The 24,200-nt window shown below is 35.8% G+C and overlaps 1 protein-coding gene and 1 long non-coding RNA gene across 2 annotated transcripts; both read left to right on the plus strand.

Moving 5' to 3' along the window:
- The first annotated feature begins 5,583 nt into the window (after positions 1 to 5,583).
- On the plus strand, positions 5,584 to 7,532 carry LOC147539411 (uncharacterized). Its single transcript, XR_015226240.1, has 3 exons — positions 5,584 to 5,679; positions 6,304 to 6,435; positions 7,271 to 7,532. It is a non-coding gene; the product is annotated as an uncharacterized LOC147539411 (long non-coding RNA).
- Positions 7,533 to 13,044: 5,512 nt separating this feature from the next.
- Positions 13,045 to 18,458, plus strand: LOC147539412 (uncharacterized). Its single transcript, XM_086641464.1, has 6 exons — positions 13,045 to 13,282; positions 13,362 to 13,404; positions 13,494 to 13,574; positions 14,966 to 15,158; positions 16,380 to 16,647; positions 18,028 to 18,458. Exons 1-6 carry the CDS (start codon positions 13,226 to 13,228, stop codon positions 18,232 to 18,234), a joined length of 849 nt encoding a protein of 282 aa, XP_086497590.1. The 5' UTR covers positions 13,045 to 13,225; the 3' UTR covers positions 18,235 to 18,458.
- Positions 18,459 to 24,200: the final 5,742 nt, after the last annotated feature.

Genomic DNA, 24,200 nt, shown 5'->3' on the forward strand with positions numbered 1-24,200 from the left:
GTTGAAGAGAAAAGACTTTTTTTTTTCGTTGAAAAAAGAGAAAAGACTTCCTCCACTAGGGGTGGGAATCGGCCGGGGCGATGTGGGATTTAAGGGTCCGTTTGATACGTGTGAAAATGTGACTAAGAAAGTCGTTTTTCCGGGAAAATCAATTTTCCGCTATTTGGTTGGCCACTTCGGGTAAGAAAATCGATTTCCTAAGAAAAAAAAGTGTACAAATGGTCTAATTTTTTCCCACCTTTTAGATGGGAAAGTTGATTTCTCACTCTATCCCTCCTCTCATAACTTTCTCTCTCTGTTTCTCTCCTACCGTAACTCTTTATGTTCATCTATGTCCAATTAATAAATAAAATTGAATTAATAAATAAACTGAAATTCTAAAGACACTCCTTAAATGCGTAACATTTATATATTGGTTAAAGGCCCAATTAATAAATAAAACCTAGTTAATAAACATTTGTCTAAAGGCACCCTCTTAAATTCTAAAGGCACCTATTAAATGCCTAACATTTATATATTGGTTAAAGACCCAATTAGTAAATAAAACATAATTAATAAACATTTGTCTAAAAGCACTCTCTTTCTCACCTTATCAAACGCCTAAAATTTGACTTTCAGTAAGAAATCCCTTTTCTTTCTAATGGGAAAGAAAGTCATTTTCTCGCGTATCAAACGGACCCTTAACTTCAAGGGCCAGGTAAATGGGTTAATCCGGCCGACAACTTTGAAGTTTTCCTTGCCCATTGCCCGCCCAAGCCTATTAAGAAGATTGGGTAATTTGGGGACAGCGGGTAGCAGATTAGTCCATGACTTAAAAGAGTTTACTTCTTCAATTCTTCCTCTCAATTAAAAAGTCTCCAAACACCTTTCTTAATTTTAAAGAGACAATGTTGGAACTAAAAGTTATTTTTGTTGTTCCGTTTGGGAATTTAATCTCAAATTGAAAAGTAAAGAGTCATTCTCACGTAATCGTGATAATATGTTTGCCCCCTTAAATAGTGGTGGCAAACGGGTCGTGTCGTGGCATGTTTTTTTTTTTTTTTTTTTGAGATTTCGACTATGATATATGTTAGTCGTTACAAGACATCGATGCATCATGAAGATGTAATAAGCACGATAACCGCCTAATTGGAACCAAGAATGAAAGAGGCCTAAAGCCCAATTCGAACCAAGAATGAAATAGGCCTAAGGTCCAACGACAAAGAGGCCTAAAGCCCGACAATTATTACATTATTTATAGCCTAAATTACATAGGATAAATCTTGATGGCAAACTGCTTACACCGAGACTCGATTCCACGACTTCACGGACTTAAGAGGGGTGTCCAACCGCTGCACCAAAGTCAGATGGACGTGTCGTGGCATGTTAGCCACGCCATAGCTACAGCAAACACGACTTTGAGACGTGTCGTGCTAAGACCACACGGTTTGGGCACAGAAACACTCCATGGCAACGACCCAACTGTTGCCAAGCTGTTTTCGTGACGATTTCGCCCGTTGCAGTGTTGATTCGTGCCTAATATACCAGTTGTTGCCGGTCCATTCACGATTTTATTTTATTTTTTTATAAATAAAAAAAATTAACAAAAGGAAGCACTAAATATTTTTTAAGTCAAACCTTGTGATCTTTGTTTAAACTTTAGAATCTATGTTTATTAGAGTATAGCTCGTGCCCGTAGGGCACGAAAAATTCTATATGCATGTTACGCGGTTATCGTCAAATACTTTAGTTATTTACAAATATTCAACTAGTAAAAATATATATTAATAATAATAAATCGTAATTTTTAGAAGAATAATATTGGAGTTATGTTGGGTTGTTTGAAGAGAGAAAAGAGAGAAATATAATCGTGTTTTTTTGAAGAGAGAGTGGAGGGAGAGAGTAATAATGTGAGAAGTCATAGGAAATGGGTAGTTATATATTTTGACTTTTAAGTATCTCTTTTGAAGACTCTTTAAAAAGAACGGTTAAAATTCACAAATAAAAAATGAACGTCTGAGATTTATAGATGCAAGTTATGACTTGGCAAAAAAACCTATGTCATTTGTTATATAAATTTTATTAATTAATAAGTTTATTAACTACTAATTTCATTCATTAATAACTACTTTCATAGCAATAATATTTTGTAAATTAAGTATTTGTTTCAAACGAGTTAGCGTGGTATGGCGGGTTAGAAACGCCAAGGCCCGTGGCGGGTTGTGTTTTCGGTCCTAATTAACGTGTTGTGGCTGACAGGTGTGGGAGCTTAAAATCCCAACCCGCTACGGCTCACTTGACCCGTGACGGGTCGGCACCGCATGCGACGCTTCATGTCGTGTCGGTCCGTTTTCGGGCCGACACGACCCGTTGGTCACCACTACCCTAAAAGCAAGCACTACTTCACTAACTTACAAGGACTTCTCTTGGGCCATTGTAAAGCAATCCATTGGATTTGTGTGATTGCCCTTAAACATATTGTTTACCATTTCAACTAGGCCTAGCAACATAGACCGTTGTGCTTCATCAACACAAAAAGTTGATCTAATTTATCGGGTATCACTGGGTGGTGCAAAGTGAGTGCGGGCGTGGGCAGGTGTGCAGGTAGAGGTTTTAACCCATGCCCGTCCACTAAAATTTGGCGGGTTGTGCCAAAGACGGGCGTGGGCGTCTATGACTTTCGTTGGGTTCGGGTGTCCGTGGGCATGTTCGGGTTCATGGGTATAATTCCCACCCGTATCCTCGACACTGCACTGAGAATCTCCAATGCTTGATAACTAAAATCACTCATGAATCGATGTATACCACTAACCCCATAGGCTACGTAGTCGACGCTAACAAATACGTAGGCGCGCCACATCTTCTTGATCATGTTTTAGTTAAAACAGGTCTGATGCACATTCACGCCTAGCTTTTTATTTTCTTTGTTTATTCTCATGAACCACCAGCTCGGACGGTATTTTTGTTCTTCAAATTTTTTTTCTTTCAAAATATATAAATTATAATACAAAATGTAACTAGCTAATGTGGGAGAGTGTTACACATTCCAAACATTTGGGAAGCCCCAAACAGAGCTAAATATTGGAGTCTTGTATAGTGTTTATTGGGAGATTTGAAACATTGACCTCTGACACATAATCTAAACTCTTAACTACTAAGCTACAACTTAAACTATTTTACATTTGTTTAAAATATAATTCTTATTCAAAAATTGATATACAAAATCTGAACATAAGAGGTCCTTCATTACGTTGATGCGCAAAGCAGACCCTTGGCTGCTTTGCGTCCAGACTGCCCCTGCTTAAACGTTTTGGTGAAATTTAAATACAAAATCTCAGTAATAACAAATTTAAAAATCAAATAAAACAACGCTTGGGTTTTGATCTCAATAATCCAATTCAATATTTGTTATATAATCAATCTTTCCCCTTGATCCAAACGATTTTCGACGAAGGAAAACTCTTTCGTCGGAACAGAGAAGCAAAAAAGATGAGGGGAGAAAAAAAGGAGGGGAGAGAAAATGAGGGAGGGGTAGAGAGAAAGGAGGTGGAGGAGATGAGAGTTTGGGAAAAAGATACAAAAAAGGATCGCCGAGAAAAGTCGTCGGCCAAAGAACTTCTTATGTGGAAGAAGGTGAGGTGGACAAAAGAAAAAAAGAAATCAAATTACAAAAATTCCACGAGGGTAGAATTGGGAGGTTGAAAAAGTTTAAGGGTCAAATAGGAAGTTTGGAGGCCAAATCAAACTGTCGGTCACTTATGAGGACTAAAACGATAAGTTAGTCACAAATTGGGGGCCCAAAATGAATTACCCCTAATAATAATAATGATAATAATAATATCCACTGCACATTTTGTCTATGTACTTAATATCTTGAAATATCCACAAGACATTTTGTCTATGGACCAAATGTCTTGAAATATCTACAAAAATTTTTGTTTATAAATCAAATGTCTTGAAATGTCTCTAAATGTCTACACATTCGATGTCTTTGAATGTATATAAGGACATTTTGTCTAATGAATAAATGTTCAAAATAGTCTTGAAATCTAAAAGATAATTTTTTTGTGAAAGTCATTCCTATTCCCTATCAACCATCACCCCCTTGATTGGAACTTAGTAACCTTCATATTTGAAGTCTTAATATGTGCATACAAATCTTATTTTGTTAACAGAGAGAAAATGAAAGAGTTAGACAATAGCCAAAATTTCTCTCAAAGCTGGCCTGTGGTTATTTCTCATTGCATTAAAACGAAAATAATTGAGGAACAATAATAATAATAATGATAATAATAATAATAATAATAAAAGAGCCGATTCTGGAAATATAATGATATTCATAAATTTTCCTTTATTGACGGACTTTGTGAGAAAATTAGTTGGCTAATAATTCGTTCCAATGGATTTTATTTTTCTTTCTTCGTTGTTTACCAAATCTTTAATGAAATGATGACGCACCTCAATGTGCATCTTTCTTGCATGAAAAATTAGATTTGTTGTCATGACAATTACTGACATTTTATCACAATAAATGAGTGTTGGTTGTTCTTGAGTTTGATGTAAATCAGTGAGAATTCTTCTCAACTAAACTCCTTTACATGTTGTTTCAGTAGTAACAAGATATTCAGCTTCAACAGAAGATAATGTCACGGTCTTACTCCAATAATATTTGTTCCAAGACAAAATATGTAACCTCATGTGCTCTTTCGATCCTCCAAAGATGCATCCCAATCGTTACCAGTGTAGCCAACTAACTTGTTTCTTTTTTTTTTGAATTATTCAGCGTGTGGCTCGAACCCCTGACCTCTAAGGTGGAAGATTATACCTCTTACCACTCCAACTAAGAGTTGTTGGCAACCAACTAACTTGTTATCTTCTTCTTTCTTATACAAGATGCATTGTTACCTTGTACTTTGAAGATAGCGTAGTATCCTATTTGCTGCTGCTCAATGAAGTATACTTGGTGTTGGAAAATATTGCTATTAATTTGAAATGAAAAATCAGAGAATGATGTTCTTATACACGACTCAATTAATATAAATTCTTTTAGATAGTAATTCGTCTCCTTTTGGTATAAACCACGAGTACACAATGAATCAGGAATTATGCCTTGTTAGCAACTATCTCGGTTCAAAGTATGTATATCTCGACTAAGATTGAGAACACTTCCAAATATAATTAAATGAGAAAAGTTCCGCCAAAGAAAACAAAGTGATGAGAATCAGTTTATAGAAATCAATAAGATACATTTGTTTTCAACAAAAAAAAAAAAAATAAGATACATTTGTATCCCATCACATGGATGCAATCTCATCACTTTTCAAATGAATGGACAGCCCTTCACTCTTCACTGCAAGGGCAATGAGAGGTTGTCTCCTTCCATTCCTATTAATTAGCCACCTCCCTCCAAAACTCTCATCAATTAATTGAAAGTTCTTTTTTTCCGTCACATGATACAGAGTGAATTCAGATTTTAAAAAAATGCCTAAGAAACATCTTGTCCTTAAGAAGCAATATAATAACAAGTTGATTAATCACCAAAATAATGATATAGGTTTGCTATAAGCCTATAAATAGTCCCACTCTTATCTACAATCTCCTCAAGCCATAGTGATCACCTAAATAATCACATAAAAATGGCAAAAAATTCAATTTTGTTTGCTGCCTTCATCTTTGTTTTGATTCTCACGTCTGCTCCAAGTAAGTAACAAATGTTTAAGCATTTGGTATTTTTCTTTTTCCTATTGATTTGGACTAGGTATTAAGCATTTTAACAATCCATTTTTTTTATCTAAATTTTCATTCGTTAACATAAATAGGTTATTACGGGTAAGTTTGAAATTCAATCTTTTCTTTCTAGTGTCAAAATTAAATCTTCTCACACTCATGAAAATGTCGTATCCATTTGATCTAACTATTCTATAAAACATCAAAAGCATTACAAAATTAAAAGTTTAGAATAGAATAAATTATATGATGATTTATGTGGTTAGACGAAGACGTCCTACACAAAAAGGGATGCCCTTACATCATAAATTTTAGTAAGTGTACCACATAAAACAACCAAGTTGAAGTAATTTCCCATTATTATTTTGGAGTAATGTTAGAAGAGGCTACAAGTCCAAGCTTACCACTATACTTAAATGAATTCAATGGTCTCTATTTTCGAGTCAACTCCTTATTTCTCTTGATGGGTTTTTCATTCTCGACGGATGGTTAATTTCTCTTTAGGTCTAGGGTATATCTACTTTTGTAGCCGCTTATATCATTTTTCCTTATTTTGATGTTTGTTTTGTTACGATTATGAAATAATGTTTTATGCAGAGATGGCATTGGCAGAAAATCCCTTATGTGGTATGCTTGATGCAATTCCTGTAGTTGGAGATGTTATCAAAGGGATTATCAATTGTAAAGTTTCAGACGATAAAGACATACCTGATCCTAGTGATGATTCAGGTGATGGAAACTGAGTTACATCTGGTTGGAGTCGAGTTGCTAATTAACTTTTCTTTTTTTTAAATATTAGGGTTATTAAGAGTAGGGTTATTTCCCTAATGGCCCCCAACTTTGTGACCAGCTTCCCGCCTGACCCCCTACTTTACGAAAAATACCCATATGGCCCCCTTCCGCTATAACACCGTTACTCTCTCTCCTCTATCTCATTTTCTCTCTCTGCCACATCATCTCACCTCGCCCCGTCATCATCTTCTCCGGCAGGGTCGCCGGCCGGCCAAATTTCCGGCCGGCGACCTTCAAATAAAAAAAAAAACTCTCTCTAGAATTTTTTTTTTTAAAAATTTCCTCACCTCTCTCTCTAAAACTCCGGCGAAGGGAAGCTAGGTCTGTTCGTTGAACCCCCTTCGCCGGAGTTTTAGAGAGAGAGAGAGGTGAGGAAATTTAAAAGAAATATTCTAGAGAGAGAGAGGAGAGAGAATTTTTTATTTTTTTATTTATTTGAAGTTCGCCGGCCGGAAATTTTGCCGGCCGGCGACCCTGCCGGAGAAGATGATGACGGGGCGAGGTGAGATAATGTGGCAGAGAGAGAAAATGAGATAGAGGAGAGAGAGTAAATTTTTCGTAAAGTAGGGGGCCAGGCGGGAAACTGGTCACAAAGTTGGGGGCCATTAAAGAAATAACCCTTAAGAGTACCATACAAAAATAACTTTTTTTTGCATAGATTGTTCTCGTCTATTGTTGGTTTTCTTCAATAAATTTTAGCTCATGACTAAGGGTTATCCCCATATGATGATGTGCATGTGGATACTAACATGTAACATTTTGTTATTTTCAGGACCTATTGACAAACCACCCAGCAGATAAGGATGATTTAAACCTCTTTTATTTCCAATAATAGTAGCAACTATGGGCCTTGACCACCAGCCAAGCAATCTAGACTTAATTTATTTTCAAGTTAAAGTTCATGTTCGAGTAGTGGTTGTTTTGAATTAATTCATTGTGTTATTTTTTTTTGTTGAAATTAATTCATTGTGTTATTTAATAATAGTGAAAATCAAAATCAGATAGCTTCAGGTATTTGACCTGATTTTTTTTTTTGCATGTGCCTACTCTTTTTTTTTTATTGCATGTGCCTACTCAGTACCATGATGCTATATATCAGTAGTTTTCTTAGGGAATTTCAACAAAAAAAAAATAGTTTTCTTAGGGAAGTGAGTTTTTTTCTTTTTTTTTGATGAAGTTAGGGAAGTGAGTTGGATATCAACCCGTCAACAAACAGTGGTGAGGCCAAAAATGATTTTCTACGGGGGCATATTTCAAAACTAATAGACAAATAAAAAAATTAGCAACAAAAAGCATTACTTAGTTTGATTCAAAATACCATTGGTATATATATATAAATATATATATATATGTTCTTGTCTTTGACAAAATTAGTATTTTAAGTGGGAATAAATCGTTAAGAAATTTTATCGGATCTTCAAAGTTTTTAAGAATTTTGGGGTTTAGCATTATTCGTTCGGAAGTTATTTTAAGAACTTCGAAGTTCCGTATTATTCAAAATTTTAATTAATAATTTTAAAGCTTAACGTTATTGGCTCGACCTTTTTTCTAAGAACTTTGAAGTTTGGTGCTATTGGTTTACAATATTTTCTAAGAATTTTGAAATTGTGTGTCATTCGTTTTTTTATGAAATATCAAGAACTTTTAACCCAAAATCTTTAAATCCTTCTTCGTGTTCTTCGTAGTATCATTTTTTTTCTTTCTTGAGTTGAGGACCACCATCGATGAAGGGCCTTGAGTGAATCACATATTTGAGTTATAACGTTTATCAAATTCCTTAAACTTAAATCACTTCAATGTGAGAAGAGAAATGACAGAAGATATAAATAAGGAGAGAGGTGAAGAAGGATTTGAAGAGAGAGAGAGAGAGAGAGAGAGAGAGAAGTACCAATTCTGGTTAAGTGCATTAGGTTCAAATTAATTTTGGGTGTTTGGTAAGGGGAGCTGGGTATTGTAGTTGGGGAGCTATCAGTGGCGAAGCCAGAAATTTTTATGAATAGGGCACCTTTTTTGTTATGGCTAACGAAAGAATTTCATAGTACGCGATTAAGCTAGAACCGGAAAGCAAATTTAACAAAATTTTATTTGTAGTTTAGATATTCTATAGCTATTTTGTTGCATAACGAGCAATCTCAAAATTTCGCATCAATACGGTTCAATGATCTTCCCCAACTGAATTCCCAAAAGATATTGAAATAAAAACAAAGGAGGGGATGAGATATTGGTGAAGATTAAGAAGAAACGATGGTAGATGATGAAGAGGAAGTGATCGTAAGGAAGAAAACATGAAGATAAAGTTTTCTTTCTATTAACATATTTACTATGACAAAAAAATGTAAAAAAGACAATTTTGAAGTCCAAAATACAAATCACGGAAAAATCACACAAAATCAAAATTAAAGAGGTTGTCTAAATTACTCATCATCTCTTGGATGCCATTTTATTTAGTTGGTGACTTTGAGTAGGTCAAAATTGAGTTATCTCAATTAATATGAACCAATTTTAAGCCGAACATACCCTTCATAATATATTTTTAATAAACAATTTCAACTAACTTAAGTAGTAGACCTTCGAGAAAAATGTGTTGGTAGGAATTCTAGAAAAAAATGTGTTTTGCATGGTTCTCAATCCCTAGCCCTTTGTGATGTAACTCCACTGTTTCACCACCTAAGCTAAGAAAGGATGGTATTTAAAAACTGAAATACATATATATAATATAGTAGCACATGAAGTATAACATAAGAGAGTCACATTAGGGTCGTGGGTTATGCGCCCCCATGGGCCCCTGTGTAGGCCCGCCCCTGGGAGCTATAGTACAAAATCAATTTTTCTTACTTTGGTTTCTTATACCAAATAGGTATAAGAGCTATTTTTCTGGATTTGAAATTAAATAGTGATATATAAAAGGATTAGAAAAAACAATCGCACAGTTTAAAATCTATATTGTATAAGGTCTTTAAAATAACTCAAAAAAGAAAGATAGCTTAGTTGATAAACATCTTGCGAGACATTAAATTCCTTCAAAAAATTTTGCAGTTTGCTCGATGGTGGCACCCCCTCAAAACCATTAGACCGTTGATTGTACCGTGAAGTTTGTATCTTGTTCAAGGCGAGTTGATGCCCTTTGATAGACTACTTTGGTCGACTGTTGATAGACTGTGATGATGAGGCGGTTGAGATCCACCGTCTAGGATTAAGATTACTATTTCATAGTTAGGAGATTCAGTTCTCTTTGGAGTTACCTTGTATCTCGGATATTTAGGAGTTCATCTGTTTTAGGATCCTCGATAGATATCTTTTTGAATTGGTAGATCTTGTACGTAGGAGGTGTTTCCTCCTTCGAGACTCTTGAAGCCCAAGTTAGGTAAATACTCAAGATCTTCACCGACTGAGATCTTTGATAAGATTCGGGATTAAGTCGGTAAGCGTGAGGCACGTTTCTATCTTCCCATATTTAGGGCTCAAGGTATCAACCTTGCTTACGTGGACCCCCTATCCTTCTCGCAAATCCCAAGGCAGACTAGATTGTATTTGAGTCAGGACAGGGCTTAAGGCGCCTAGGACAATCATGTCGATCCCCCAGTTCTGGGCGTGGGTGATAGACCTCCTTCAGATTCACCTCCATGTTGACTTGACGCGTCCTAACCCGCTGGCCTTTTAGTCTTCTTTTGACTCATTGACCGTAGTCAACCGATGACAATTTTCTAGATCATCATTCATCACCATCATCAAGAAGTCTATAATTTGGTGATTTCTTTTTTTACTTTCCTTTTGATCTTAATTCTTATAATGAAATTTTTTGTTGAATTCGATGATCATGATTAACTAAATATCTCTATCTAGGATTTTGATGAAATCTTAACATAATTTTGGTGATGTCCCCTTTTCATGCTTTAATATCTTGAAATATTTTGATTATTGTAGAGAATTCTTGGTTTTGATGTAACAAGATTCATTCGTTAGCTATGCTTTTAGTTTGATGATTCATGTTTAGAATAACATCTTTAATGAGTCATGCTTATAGATTGATAGTTAATAGTTGCGACTTCGATGTATCGATTGTTGGATTTAAACTTTGATTGTATTCGGCTTTATCTAGACTATTTTCCGGAGTTTGGTATGATAGTTTATCAAAACTCGAGTGATAAGAAAAGATATGCATGTTTAGGTCATCACTAATAACTGTTAAGATGGATTCTAAAATCCTAGACTTTCTCCCCCATTGAGTTCATTTTATCGTTATTGTTTGTTTTCTTTAAATATTTTGTTGTTTCGTTTCATCAACCCATTTAAAAAATCGTGCTAATTCTATGTTAAGAACGAGTTTGACTAAGTATCCGTAGATTGATCTCGGTCTTACCGAGATATTACTTAACGTCCGTATACTTGCGGGTGGAGACCTTTTATGGACCATCACCACCACAATAGTTCCACCACCACCATACTTCCACCACTACCACCACTACCACCACCACTACCACCACCACCATACTTCCATCACCACCACCACCACCACCACCACCACCACCACCACCACCACCATACTTCCACCACCACCACCACCATATGAACACCACTACCACCATATTTCCACCTCCACCGCCACAACACCCAACCATCACCATTCTATCTCCATCACCAACACAACCACATCTCAACCACCACCATTTCTCCGAAGGACACCACTACTACTTCTATCATTATGGCCACCACATCCCCCGTAACCACCACTAACTACCACCATCACCTCCACCACCATGGAATCGTATGAATTAACTTAAAACGAATTATCAATGAGAATTTTTTTTTTTATAAAAGTAAATTATGTTGTCAAACTAACTTTTTGACTTTTCTATTTATAAGTGACTATTTTGCCATATATACTTTTGATATTTTATACTTTATTAAAGCAAAAGTAAAAGTACGTTTACTTTTGTTTGCCAAACGACACCTTAGTGATTTTAAAAGTAACTAATTTGTTTTAGCTTATTTGTAGAGTATTTTGACTCGAACACTTATTTTCTAAAGATTATATGTTTTTTTTTTGATGAAGTTCTAAAGATTATATGTTGATATGTAACTAAAAAGAATTGAATTTAAAAAAAAAACTACATCATCTTCAAGGGGGGAAATCCAATATCCATTGGACGACTCTCGCCACTCTGACAAAGATAGAAGAAATACAGAGAACATTCCACAGAATGGGCTTCTCATATTGCAATCGAAGAAATAACATGTTAGCTCATAATATAGCAAACAGTGTTGTGGCTGGTAATTTTTGGGCCTGTGACAAATGTAAAACGTGACATTTTCATACAGAAACAAGAGAACTAAATGAACGTTTTTACGCGCAAAATAATAAGAAAGGTTAATAATAGATGGATCCATACTTTTTTTTTTGTTGAAGAAGATGGATCCATACTTAATGATGTGGTTGCAAAATATTAGACCTAACATTTTCCAACAAAATACTCTTGTTTGCAAAGAGTATTTTGCAAAATCGTTTATTGTCACAAAATTTATTTTGGAAATTAGGAAAATAATAAAGTTTGAAAAAAGAAACATAGACCAAGCATTCACAATGAGTATAAACTCTTTAAAAGGATTACTGAAAATTACTACTTGTTGAGCTCAACCCTGTGACCTTTATAGCAAGAAGTAACCCTCACACTAGTGGAGCTACCGCAACATCAATATTTAGTTCATACACTTGTTTTTATAAATTACTAAATGAGCTCTGAAAAGTAGAAAAGGGGCCCTGGGGGTGGGGTGCCTGGTACGGGTGTACGCCCCCTTGTACACGACCCTAATAGCAAAACTGTGCAAAACAAATCTTTATGTTACGACTTACTCCAAAATAACCGTTAGGTTCTTTTGTGTAATATTTAAAAAGATGGACTAATATCTACGTTGGTCATTACTAATGACTTGTGATAAACACGATAATCACCTATCTTAAACCACAAATCAAAGAGCCTAAAGGCCAACAAACTTATTGATTTATACTTTTAATAACGCAAATTCATAACCATGCATTTCAATTCCTTTTGGAACCGAACATGGGACCTCCAGGGCAACCAAATGTTGCCGGTTATTTTGTCTGTTATATTTGACTTTCTAGCTTTAAAAAAAATCTAATACCAAATATGTAGCAATTTAGGAGGTAAACGAGGACTAATTTGAGACAGATGGCTCTTTCTCCGTCGTCGTCCGTTGCGTTAACAAACGGGAAGTCCGACACTTGATTGCCCAAGTGGTTGAAAGTGAGAGGTCCCAAGTTCGATCCCCACAGGAGGTGGAATTTATGGTTATTAAACTTTATAAATAATAAGTTTGTTGAGATTTCACCACGTTAACAGGGCAGCCAACTCCCATGCAGACTCACTGGCAAAATGGTCAAGAAAGTATAGCCGTACTAAAATTTGGCACAATATCCCTTATTTTCTCGTTCAGATGTATTGTAAGAACTCCTTAATTCATTAATGCAATGGATTTTCAACAAAAGAAAAAAAAAAAAAAAGTTTGTTGGGCTTTAGACCTCTTTATTATTATGTTGTTGGACTCTTAAACAAAAAAAAAAAAACAAACGGGCGGGGAAAAACCCAACCCGGTGACCGGTCGGGCCTGCATTTTGTTGAAACAAACGTCAAACTAATACGAAGAAGAAGAAGAGAGAAAGTAAAGAGAAGTTGGTTTTCCGGTGAAACCCGATCGGAAAGTAAAAAAAATGATGTCGAGTGGCTACACTAGTATCGACAAGCAAAACGTCTCCGGATCTGTTCCTGTAAATCTCTCTCACATTTTCTCTCAATCTTTCTCTCTCTCTAGATCTCTTCAAATAATGTGTTTCTTTCATTTCTCAGGCAGTTCCATCAGATCCAGCTCACGCTAAGGTTAAATTTGCAGGTTTTAACCTCAATTCTCATCCAATTGATCTGCGTTTTAGTTTTAGTTTTAATTTTGATTCGTTTTCTAATAAAATTTGTAATTTGTAGAGTCGAATCTTCAGACATTTCCACCATCAGAAACTCAAGGGAAAATTTCAGGTGGTTATCGTCCTCCTCGTGATGCTGATGGTATGTGTGCAAATTTTCAATTCATTATGAGCATTTTTAGGTTATATCCAATTCGTCTTCACATTGCTTCTGATTCTAGTTATTAGTTAGAGATCTTCATCTAAAGATGTTAAACTAAAGCTTACTCCTTCAGAAAATAACTTGGATAAGATCAGTAGGTTGAATTGGATAAGTACTAGATGGTTATTTGAATGTTTGTGGTTCTTATCCTGTTTGTATTGGAATAGTTTATTTGTATGAATTACAAAGATATATACAAGCTCACATGGACCTAAGGCACACAAAAAGTGCTAAACCCGTTGCTCGAAAGTCGAAACTAAGCTCACACCTCACTACTTTAGCCACGTTCCTAACTAGGTGGTGGTGCCATTTATAATGAAATTTGGATGATGGACCTCTTTTTTAGCAAGCTTGCAACAATTGTGGATTCAGAGTATCAGTATTAGTTGTAAACTCGAGTTTTTAATATGAATTCAACTGAAATTGAGTTAGGTTCTTGGCCTAGCCCATATGTCTGTTTTGTAAATGTTAAAAGACTACGGTACCTTATAGGCTTATACAAAAGGCTTAACAAAGTTGGGCGAAGTTGCATCTGTATGGGTACCCAATTTTGCAGTTCGAGAGGTTCACACTCAGGGACGGATCTACATGCAGGCCAAAGGGGGCCATGGCCCCCCTTGACTTGCCGTAAATTGTTTTAGAAATGCTGCTTGCTTTCTGATTTATCGCATAAACAAAGTTCGAGTCATACATACAACATATATTTAGCGTGGGTGAGATGGTAGAGGTCCGAGTTTTGGACGTGAGAGACCTGGGTTCGAGCACATAGACTTAGATTTTTCACTTTTTTTTTTGGTTCGGCCCCCCTTGACTACTACTCCTAGTTCCGTCCCTGTTCACACTGGACATTTGAGAACGAAAGGTACTGGGCATGCAATAGAGCCTCTTAGAGCAGCGACTGAGTCTCATATCTACTTTGCAAGAGAGCTCATGCTCTAGTAGAAAACTTCAGTTTTATCAAAAACTATCATGTAATATTTCTCCGAAAGAAAACCCATAAAAGAATACTCGTAGGTTATAGGTACCCAATCTGGTCCTTTCTCTTTACGCTATGCCGCTTTAAGTGTTGATATTTGTTAGAAAGCAAAGCAGTATCTACCAGTTATCTGTTATCAACTTATCATAACATTTCAGATTTTAGTCATGTTGTTTCTAACTTGTACTTGATATCGTCGGGTACATTGCAACTGTGCAATTCTGCTAGATTTTTTGAGTTGTAATGTTTGTAACACCACTTTAACCTTAGTTACTATTAATATATCATTTTTGCCTTGTTAAAAAAAAATGATTTTTGAGTTGTAATGCAAGTTGAACATTGTATTATTGTTTAGATTCATTTTCGAAGCCAGCTTCTGGTGCTAGTTCGGATGAACCTCAGTCAAGTGGCTGGATGCGGTCGTTCTCAGTTGCAGCTTACAAGCCATATTTCGATGTAGACACATCAGATGTCTTAGAAAGGATCAAGGAATCATTGATTCCATTTAGAGGAAGTTTTAATGAAAAGACCAGCAGCAACCCAGACTTGTAAGTTGTACTTATGTAATCAGTTGTATCTTGTTGCACTTGGATATCCGAATCATGTGAAATCTTCACGTTAACGTAACAAACTTCTTACTAAAAATGTATCAGGCTACTAGAGTACTAGTGGTAGTAAGTAGTTTCTAGTAAGAATGTTAAAGATTTTTGTATCCCTAGACTTTGGAGATAGAATTGTTTGGGCACAAGTCAGTCTACATGATAGTGTCTATGAGAAGAGTTCAAAACATACTGCGACTCAAACTAAGTGTACCCGTGAACGTAGTAGCATACCCGTGCCATGTACCTAAGCGATCTGGTTTCAGGTATTATAGGACAGGACTACCGGATAATACATTTATACTTCAATTTTATCATTGTTGATCCTTTTAGTGGTGGTATTGAAACTGTCTGTATCTATGACTAAGAAGGTGCATGATGCAACTACATGTTCAATTTTTTTAGTTGTTTGCATGGTTGTATAATGTATATGTGCGTGATTCATCAGTCACACCCGTCAGTTGGTTTCTTTTATTTCATATTACAATTACCTTAATAATTAATTGTACTTGATGTTTGCTGAGTGGATCTAGTCGATTTTCATCTTGTCTCTTCTTGAAGGTGGTCATCCTAGGACTTTTATTTGCTTTAACCGTTCAGTCTACTTTCTTACCATATATATATATATACATGATTGTCATGATTCTATTATTGCCGAATCAAAATTTAACTATGAAAACTTGGTTGGTGTATAGTGTAGTTGATGTTATACAGTACGGAGTTGGGGCTGTCCGACTCTGACCCACATGTTGCATCCTTCCAAATTTTGTCAGTAAATTGTAACTTCTCCAAATTTCTGAAGTTTCTTACGTTGTCGGAGGGGCGTGAATTTTTGAAATGGCCTATTTTATCTTTTGGAATCACAACCACTTTCATTTACCAGCTTTGAGTGACCATGTACACTTGGTGTTGTGGGCATTCAAATGACTACTTTATTATGTGTGCTATGAACACAAAGTCTGAGGCTAGTAAAGTGGACTAGGGAAGGATTAGAGTTGGTGTGCTCGTGTTAAGACCATTTAAAACCCATTAACAGGGATACTCGCTTTTAGTGTTTTCTTTGCCAGATCAGACCTTGGACACTGGTTTTTGAGATCTAGTGTACTCCTGCTCCTGCATTCAATTTATTACTTTATATTGCCATTATTCTTTAACTAGAAAATTTTGCAGGTATGGGCCATTTTGGATATGCACAACCTTGATATTTGTGGCAGCAGCCATTGGCACTTTCGTGACCTATGTTGCACACAAACTGCAGAAGAAAGACTGGGATTACGACATAAACATGGTCACTTGGTCGGCTGGCTTATTTTACGGTTACGCCATCTTCGTTCCTCTTGTCTTGTATATCTTCCTCAAATACTTCTCTGCACCATCCGGTCTTATCCAGCTGTGGTGTTTATACGGATATTCCCTTTTCGTATTCATTCCTGCCTCGGTGAGCTCTCCATAGTTCAAATTTCTTTTATTTCATGAAGATAAATAATTCTCTCACTAGAATTTATCTTTGAACTCTAGTTAACTTTAGTGACTAAACTATATCAATTTAAGGTACATAATTTGCAATAGCACGCTATAAACAATTCCATTTTTAAGAGTCCAGAGTCCCGAACCTACCACATCTCATAAAACTTGACATGTAGGATATTTAGTAACCTTAAGTTCTTTGTAATTATAATTAAAAAAAAATTAAGCAATTTATTAACTAACAACCATCCAACAGCTATTTGGAATACCCATAGACATAATTAACTCTAAATCTGATCTAAAAGAAATAGGGACCTCTAAATTCCAAATCAAGGTTACCAGATTCGCGGTACGTTCCGATACGCGGTACGAAAACGGGTACGCGGTACGCCTATTAGAGTGTATCTGGTACGTGGGGGGTGTACCACTCTGGTACGCTAATTTGGTACATAATTCGCTTAATATAAAATTTTGGTTCATTACTAAATATTCCAAAATTATTTCTTAATTATAGACATAATTATTTCAAAACTCATAAAGGATGAAACAGCTAATTACTCAAAGTCTAATATCATAATAGTACTTAAAACATGAAGATAAAATCATAAAATAGCAATTACTTGAAATTTCAAAACCTAAAACTCAAATCTAAGGTATGTCTTTGCTTCACTCTACTGTTCTTCATGAGAAGCAGTTCGCTAGATCTGGCGATCTGGTTCGCGAACGTACCCTAAAAGGGTTTGCGCGAACCAGATCGCGATTCGCAGGGGGGTGCAACGAATCTGGTAACCTTGTTCCTAATCCTAACGAGAATCTCGATAAGTAATAAATCTGAACTATTATTATTTCCTAAATCTGAGAAATAGATAATCACTGAAATAATCTAAGTAAAAGAAAAAGTACACAAGCATCGGAGAACTTCGGGCTTCTTAGAGAAAGTCAATTTGTACAGCCAAATCGCAACTCTTTGAGTTTCAAGCGAACGAATTGTACAATTTTGGTTGTATATATAGCACTTCCTGACCTTCCTTCCTTCCTTCCTTGTAGACTCTGACATCGGGCCCAGACATGTCATTTTATGCCTAAAATTTCAGGGGTTCTTGGTGCCCAAACCAAAGGACCATATTTCTTACTTCTTTTGCGAGCTAATCAGCTAATGTGTTATGCCAAGTACTGTTAATTAGCGGCCAACCTCAACCCTATTGTAGTAGTGTTCGAACTCTGTACATTGTAGACCCTATGTGGATCATCGAAATCAGTACAGATTTATATCATTTGTTTATTCAAACTAAATTAAATATTCATGGTATTAATGAATATGCTCTGAAATTCTCAAATTTATTTATTACAGTGCCTATCAGTTGTTCCATTTGAAGCAGTTAGATGGGCAGTTGTAGGTGTTGCAGGATTCATGTCAGCCACCTTTGTTGCTCTAAATCTTCGAGCTCATATCGTGTCAGCTGGAGAAAGATGGTTCTTGATTGTAGCCGGAATCTTTCTATTGCAGCTGGGTTTGGCTGTGGTACTGAAACTATACTTATTCACTGTTACTGTATAAGAATAGATCAAATTCATTGCCTGCACGAAAGACTGAGAGCTTTCTTATCTCCGGCTCATTCACTGTATTTTGATCTTGTTTGACCTTATAATAGAGAATGCCCTTCTTTACCTCTTAATTCATTTTCCTACATGTATATTGCATGACTGAAAAACGTCTTACTGCCCTTTTACGGGTATTTTTTGCTAAAATATGGTGGCAGTTTTTGTGGGCTGTCTTTGTTATTACTGTTTTGATCTTACAGTTTTCAGCTTTATTCACTATTTCGTTTGCCATCTCTTCTTCTTCCTCATGGTATTCTGCTATAGCGGCAATTTTGTTTTTCTCTTTTCAAGTCGAATTTGAAGTCTAACCAGGGTCGTTCAGGCTTCGTGATTTTAAAATATTTATTTTTGTTTGACTCGTGATATCTGACACTTCTTACTTTTGATATTGAGTTGATTTTGGATCTACTTGACGCAACCAAGTCTAATACAAATAATGAGGAAAAAACACCACCAAGCAAATGAGGTAAGAGAGAGCTTCTAACTTCTTGCTCTGAGACAACTTCTTTCTAGTGGCTTAAAACGGTTACCAGTAAAAGCTGCATGAAAATTGGTTCAATATACAGTACAGCATCTGCAGATATTTTCATCTTGATAAGAGTGTTCTCTATGCAACACAATCTTGGAAACTTGGGTCCCATGTAATAGAGTTTTAATTTTTTGGCCAGGGTTTTGGAAAAACTAAGGAATTTTGGAGTACAAAATTTTAAAGAGAAATAGTGAATTTTGTCGAGCTTTTCGGGGTAACAAAATCTTCTTCCTCATTTGCTCCGAACTCCGACCACCACTAACTTTCACCACCTCCATGGTCTCTCTCTCTCTTTCAAACAAGAACACAATCTGTTAGAGGGATGCTCTCTGAACAAACTTGTTGTTCCCTCAACCAACTACATATAATAATTATAGCAATTGAGTTCTTGTGTGTCCTTCCCTCAAACAACTACATAGGATAATGTCATAGCAACCCTCAAACAACTACATAGGATAATGTTATAGCAATTGAGTTCAATCGGATGATCCTACATCCTAACAATTCTTAAGGGTCCCTAATTTACAAACCCTAAATTTGGGGTAATAGGAAACTAGCCCAGTCTTGAATATTATTTGGAGAAAAATCATTTCATAAAAGTACAATTTTACTCCCGAAATGAAATTTGCGGTTGAAGTCGTCCCTACTACAATTCCCGCCCATATCAACGTGAAAAACATTTTTGAAAATTTTAGAACAAATTTTCTTTTGCTCTCAATAATTTTGTACACTTCTGAACAAATTCGTTTTTTGCTCAAAAATTGTTTTGCATAAAATATTTTGTATTTTATCTTTTGCATTTGACAAACACATTGACATACACTAACATTTTGGATAAATCATTTTTCGATTTGTCTTGTGGAGTAATAAATGATTTCCGCATTTTTTGTTTTGCTTTCGACGGAAACATTTCGACTAATGCATTTTTTTTATTGCTCTTTAGCATAAACTAATTTGTTATGCATATTACCCATTGTATTTCACATTAACGGACAAATAATATTTTGGCTAATGCATTTTATAATTTTGTTTTGGGGAGAAAGAAATGTGCTCTACATTTTTTCTTTTATTAGTCAAAACTTGGTTGTCCAAGTGGTTGAGAGTGTTGACATAAAATCCAAAATCCTGGAGGTCTCAAGTTTGATTCCTAGAGGAATTAGAATATGTGGTTATTGAACTTTAGTTACTAAAGGTATAAATAATAAATTTGTTGAGCTTTAGGCTCTTTACTATGTTGGGCTTTAGGCCCCTTTCGTTAGAAGTTTTAACTTCAGTGTTATCGTCTTTATCACACAGATACACATTGATGATGTATCAATGTCATGTAATGACTAACGTAGAACGTAGTCTATTTTGAAAAGAAAAAAAAAATATTGTAATTTTTTTTTTCTTCAATAAAAATAGTTAAAATAGTCGGTTTTGTTAACAACATAATTATATATTAACAGTTTATAACAAACCACAAAATTAAAAGGGATAAAGGATACTATGGAAAAATAAGAGTCGAGATGGAAAAACAGTACAGATTCGTGTTTGGACTTGATTTGATTTACTACTTGAGCTCGTTATTTTTGCTTTCCATAAAAAAATGCAGCTCTTAATTGGAATTCAGTAGAAACACGAGAATAATAAGTGATCTCAAAAAAAAAAAAAAAAGACGATAATAAGTGTATAGTAAGTCCATTTGGCATGTTAGAACACGTACATTCACAAGTCACAGACACCGAAATTATGTGGCCGCCTCCTGATGAAGACAACTACCTGTGATATTATCAACACTCAAACTACATAAACGGATAACGTATCACTTAGCCCGAGATTGTAGGAATTGCACAAAAACTTTAAATTCTTATGGGTTATATTTTTTCTATGTTGGAGCGCTTGCACCCATAGACCTCGAAGTTATGTGGCCCTCTGATAGAGACAAGTCTTACCAACACCCAATAAATTACACAAATGGATAAGATGTCACTTAGCCCAAGAACCCAATTTTAAAAAAGGAATTGCAAAACTCATATGGGGTTATATTTTTGTAAGTAAATAAACCTCCTTAAACATAAAGAAAGAGAGTCATATTCAAAGTTGAGTTCACCATGATATTTCACGTGGGACGGCACATGAAAACGTGCAAATTTAAATACCTAGAGGCTGCTAACCTCACTCACTCTTGAATGTCACCATTGCATTTTTTTGTTATGTGATATCACCATTACATTAGGCCGCGGCTTTGGGGAATAAAGAAAATTCTCCGGGGAATAAAGATTTTTCTTAAAACTAGTCAAATAAGATTGACTTTTTATTTTTCTTTTTATTGCTAAGGGGCTTCTAATTTTAGAAGATGCTATAAAAAAGGCTCCTCCATCTCATCACCTCTCACTGCCACCTAACATTCTCGCCACCTCATCATCATCTTCTCCGGGAAGGTCGCCGGCCGGCCAATTTTCCGGCCGGCGACCTTCAAACATAAAAAAAAAAAAAAAATTTCCTCTCTCCTCTTTCTCTCTCTAAATTTTTTTTTTATCACTCTTCTCTCTCTCTCTAGATCTGGTGAACCAGATCTGGTTCACCAGATCTAGATGGTCTGTGAACAGACCTCGTTGAAGGTCTGTTCACAGACCATTAAAGGTAAAATTCCTCACTATAAATAAACCTGCAAAATTCCAAAACCTCTCTTTCAGGATTCTTGTTAGTATGTAGTATTACTTTTTCTTGTTCTTAATCAGATTACCATATAAGAATCTACAAAATGTCATGGTTGATCTCTATCATCTTGCTCTTGTTGTGGTTATCTTTCCAACCCATAGCTTTCTGATTTCATATCTTCATCTTCAATACTGATACCTCCCATCGTCGTCCTCGTTGTCGACGAAATTCCACCTCCAGTTCCTCCTAATTGAAAGGGTCCTTGCAGAGAACGAGAATCTGAATTACTACTCGATTTCGAAGTTTCATACAGCTGATTCTGACCAACCCATTCAACAACTGAGTTATGCTCTGGTTTTGAAGTAATGGGTACTCTTTGAATATGAAGCCTGTATTTCTGAACAACAACAACAACAATGGATTACAAAATAGAGTAGATGGTAGTGATAAGATATTCAAGATCAAGATACCCACTTACTTGTAAATGGCTTTTAACTTCATCATTTGTTAACCCATCAACCTTCATCAGTTCTCTAATTTGTTTTGGAGTAGCCACTATATTATTACATATAAAACAGAGAAAAATGTAAGTAGTAAAATTATTAGAACATCAAAAAAGTTGATGCCTTTAATGGTCTGTGAACAGACCTTCAACGAGGTCTGTTCACAGACCATCTAGATCTGGTGAACCAGATCTGGTTCACCAGATCTAGAGAGAGAGAGAAGAGTGATAAAAAAAAAATTTAGAGAGAGAAAGAGGAGAGAGGAAATTTTTTTTTTTTTTTTTTTATGTTTGAAGGTCGCCGGCCGGAAAATTGGCCGGCCGGCGACCTTCCCGGAGAAGATGATGATGAGGTGGCGAGAAGGTTAGGTGGCAGAGAGAGGTGATGAGATAGAGGAGAACTTTCAAAAAAAATGTTTTTTGTATTCCCCATAAAAATTTATTCCCCGGAGAATTTTAAAAAGAATCTGGATTCCCTCGAGAATTTATTCCCCGGAGAATTTTCTTTATTCCCCAAAGTCGCGGCCTTACATTACTGCAAGGGACAACCGACAAGTTACAAAAATACAGGCCTTTTGTCAGATTTCATCAAATAGAGAGTGTTAACTGAAAATGCTACTAAATGGTTAACTCCGGTTGACCATTAATGTTAACAGTAAGTTATAAAAACCTAAAAAAGATGGTGGGATTTTCGAATTAGAACCTAAAAACTACTCCTACAAAATAACTAGCTTTTGTAGTTGGTTAAGCTAAACGGGTACTGAAGCAAACACATTTTTGTTTTTTTTTAGAATAATACAAAAATAAAACATTCTAAATTTTGACTTTGAGTCAATTCAGTGATCTAAAATGGGAGTTGTGATCTAATTTTTATTTTTTTTGTTGTTGAGAATTGTTGTGATCTAACTTGAAGAAAAAGAACAAACCCTACCCAAGTGGAAATTCATCAATTTTAAAAAGGATTACAAAAGTTAGTGGTGTGGTGTGGTGTGGTGTGGTGTGGTATGGGTAGGGCTTCAGAATGAAAATGTGTTTCTTTCAATATAATGATTAATGAAACTCCTACTTTTAATTATGAATATTATTGATCCTTTTATTCGGCCCAAATTTACTGGTTGTTGAACGTTTGACATTGTGGTGGTGGGGGTGGGTGGGTACGCATTCATGGATAAAATATCTTGTGAATTCAAGACGTATAGAACAAATATTTTATAGATAGTTCAACAAAAAAATATATTTTATAGACATTAAATTCGTAGAAATAAAATGTTTCATGAATGTAAACAAAATGTGTAGTAGACATATTATTATTATTATTATTACAAATTCTTAATCAAAATAGACATTATAGATTACGAGTTATTTCCTTTTTGGCCCCCTATTTTGTGGTCAGCTCTTTTTTGGTCCCTTATTTTGTGACCAGTTTTCTTTTTGGGCCCCTACGTTTCCTAAATTCAAAATTGGCCTCCTTTTGTTAACAGCGCCAGTTAACTTTAAAAGTTAAATTTTTTTTGTTTCCATAATTGCCTTCTTATAAAAGTGATTTTTTTTAATTCAAAATTGTCCTCCTTTTGGTATGGATCATTTCTCAAATAAATCCAACCATTGTAGACCAAATTAGGGGGGCTAAAGTGGAATTCACTTTAAAAACACTAAAGACACCTCATCTCTCCCTCTCTCTCTCATCCATTTCACCACCTCTCTTCTCCACATCATCTCCATGCCACCTCATCTCTCCCTCTCTCTCATCCATTTCAGCACCTTTCTCCTCCACATCATCTCCCTGCCACCTCATCATCTTCTAAAAGTCGAAGGTTGCCGGTCAGCCAAATTTTCCGACGACCTTCAAATTTATTTTTGTTTTTTCTTTCTCTCTCTCTTCCTTCTTATCACTTTCTACTCTCTCTCTCTATAACTCCGGCGAAGGGGAGGACCCCTTCGCCGCAACACTGGTTTCCAGACGAAATCGGTCTGATTTCATCGGGTCTTGAAACCAGACGAGATCTGGTCTCGTCTGGACCAGATCTTGTCTGGTTACAAGTCCAGACGAGACCTGACCTCGTCTGGTTTCAAGACCTAACCTCGTCTGGTTTTCAAGACCTGACCTCGTCTGATTTCAAGACCAGACGAGATCTCGCCTCGTCTGGTCTGGTTTCTAGACGAAATCAGACCGGTTTCGTCTGAAAACCAGTGCTCCGGCGAAGGGGTCATCTCCTTCCCCAGAGTTTTAAAGAGGGAGAGAAAGAAG

This window comes from Eschscholzia californica, unplaced genomic scaffold (genome assembly GCF_041429995.1).
Source record: "Eschscholzia californica isolate CP2 unplaced genomic scaffold, dmEscCali1.0.p SCAF_5, whole genome shotgun sequence".
NCBI lineage: Eukaryota > Viridiplantae > Streptophyta > Magnoliopsida > Ranunculales > Papaveraceae > Eschscholzia > Eschscholzia californica.

Coding starts and splice junctions, on each gene's coding strand:
- LOC147539412 (XM_086641464.1), top strand. CDS start 13,226: ATGATGTCGAGTGGCTACACTAGTATCGACAAGCAAAACGTCTCCGGA. Junction 13,575..14,965: donor TCCTCCTCGTGATGCTGATG/GTATGTGTGCAA, acceptor ATTATTGTTTAG/ATTCATTTTCGAAGCCAGCT. Junction 15,159..16,379: donor ACCAGCAGCAACCCAGACTT/GTAAGTTGTACT, acceptor AAAATTTTGCAG/GTATGGGCCATTTTGGATAT.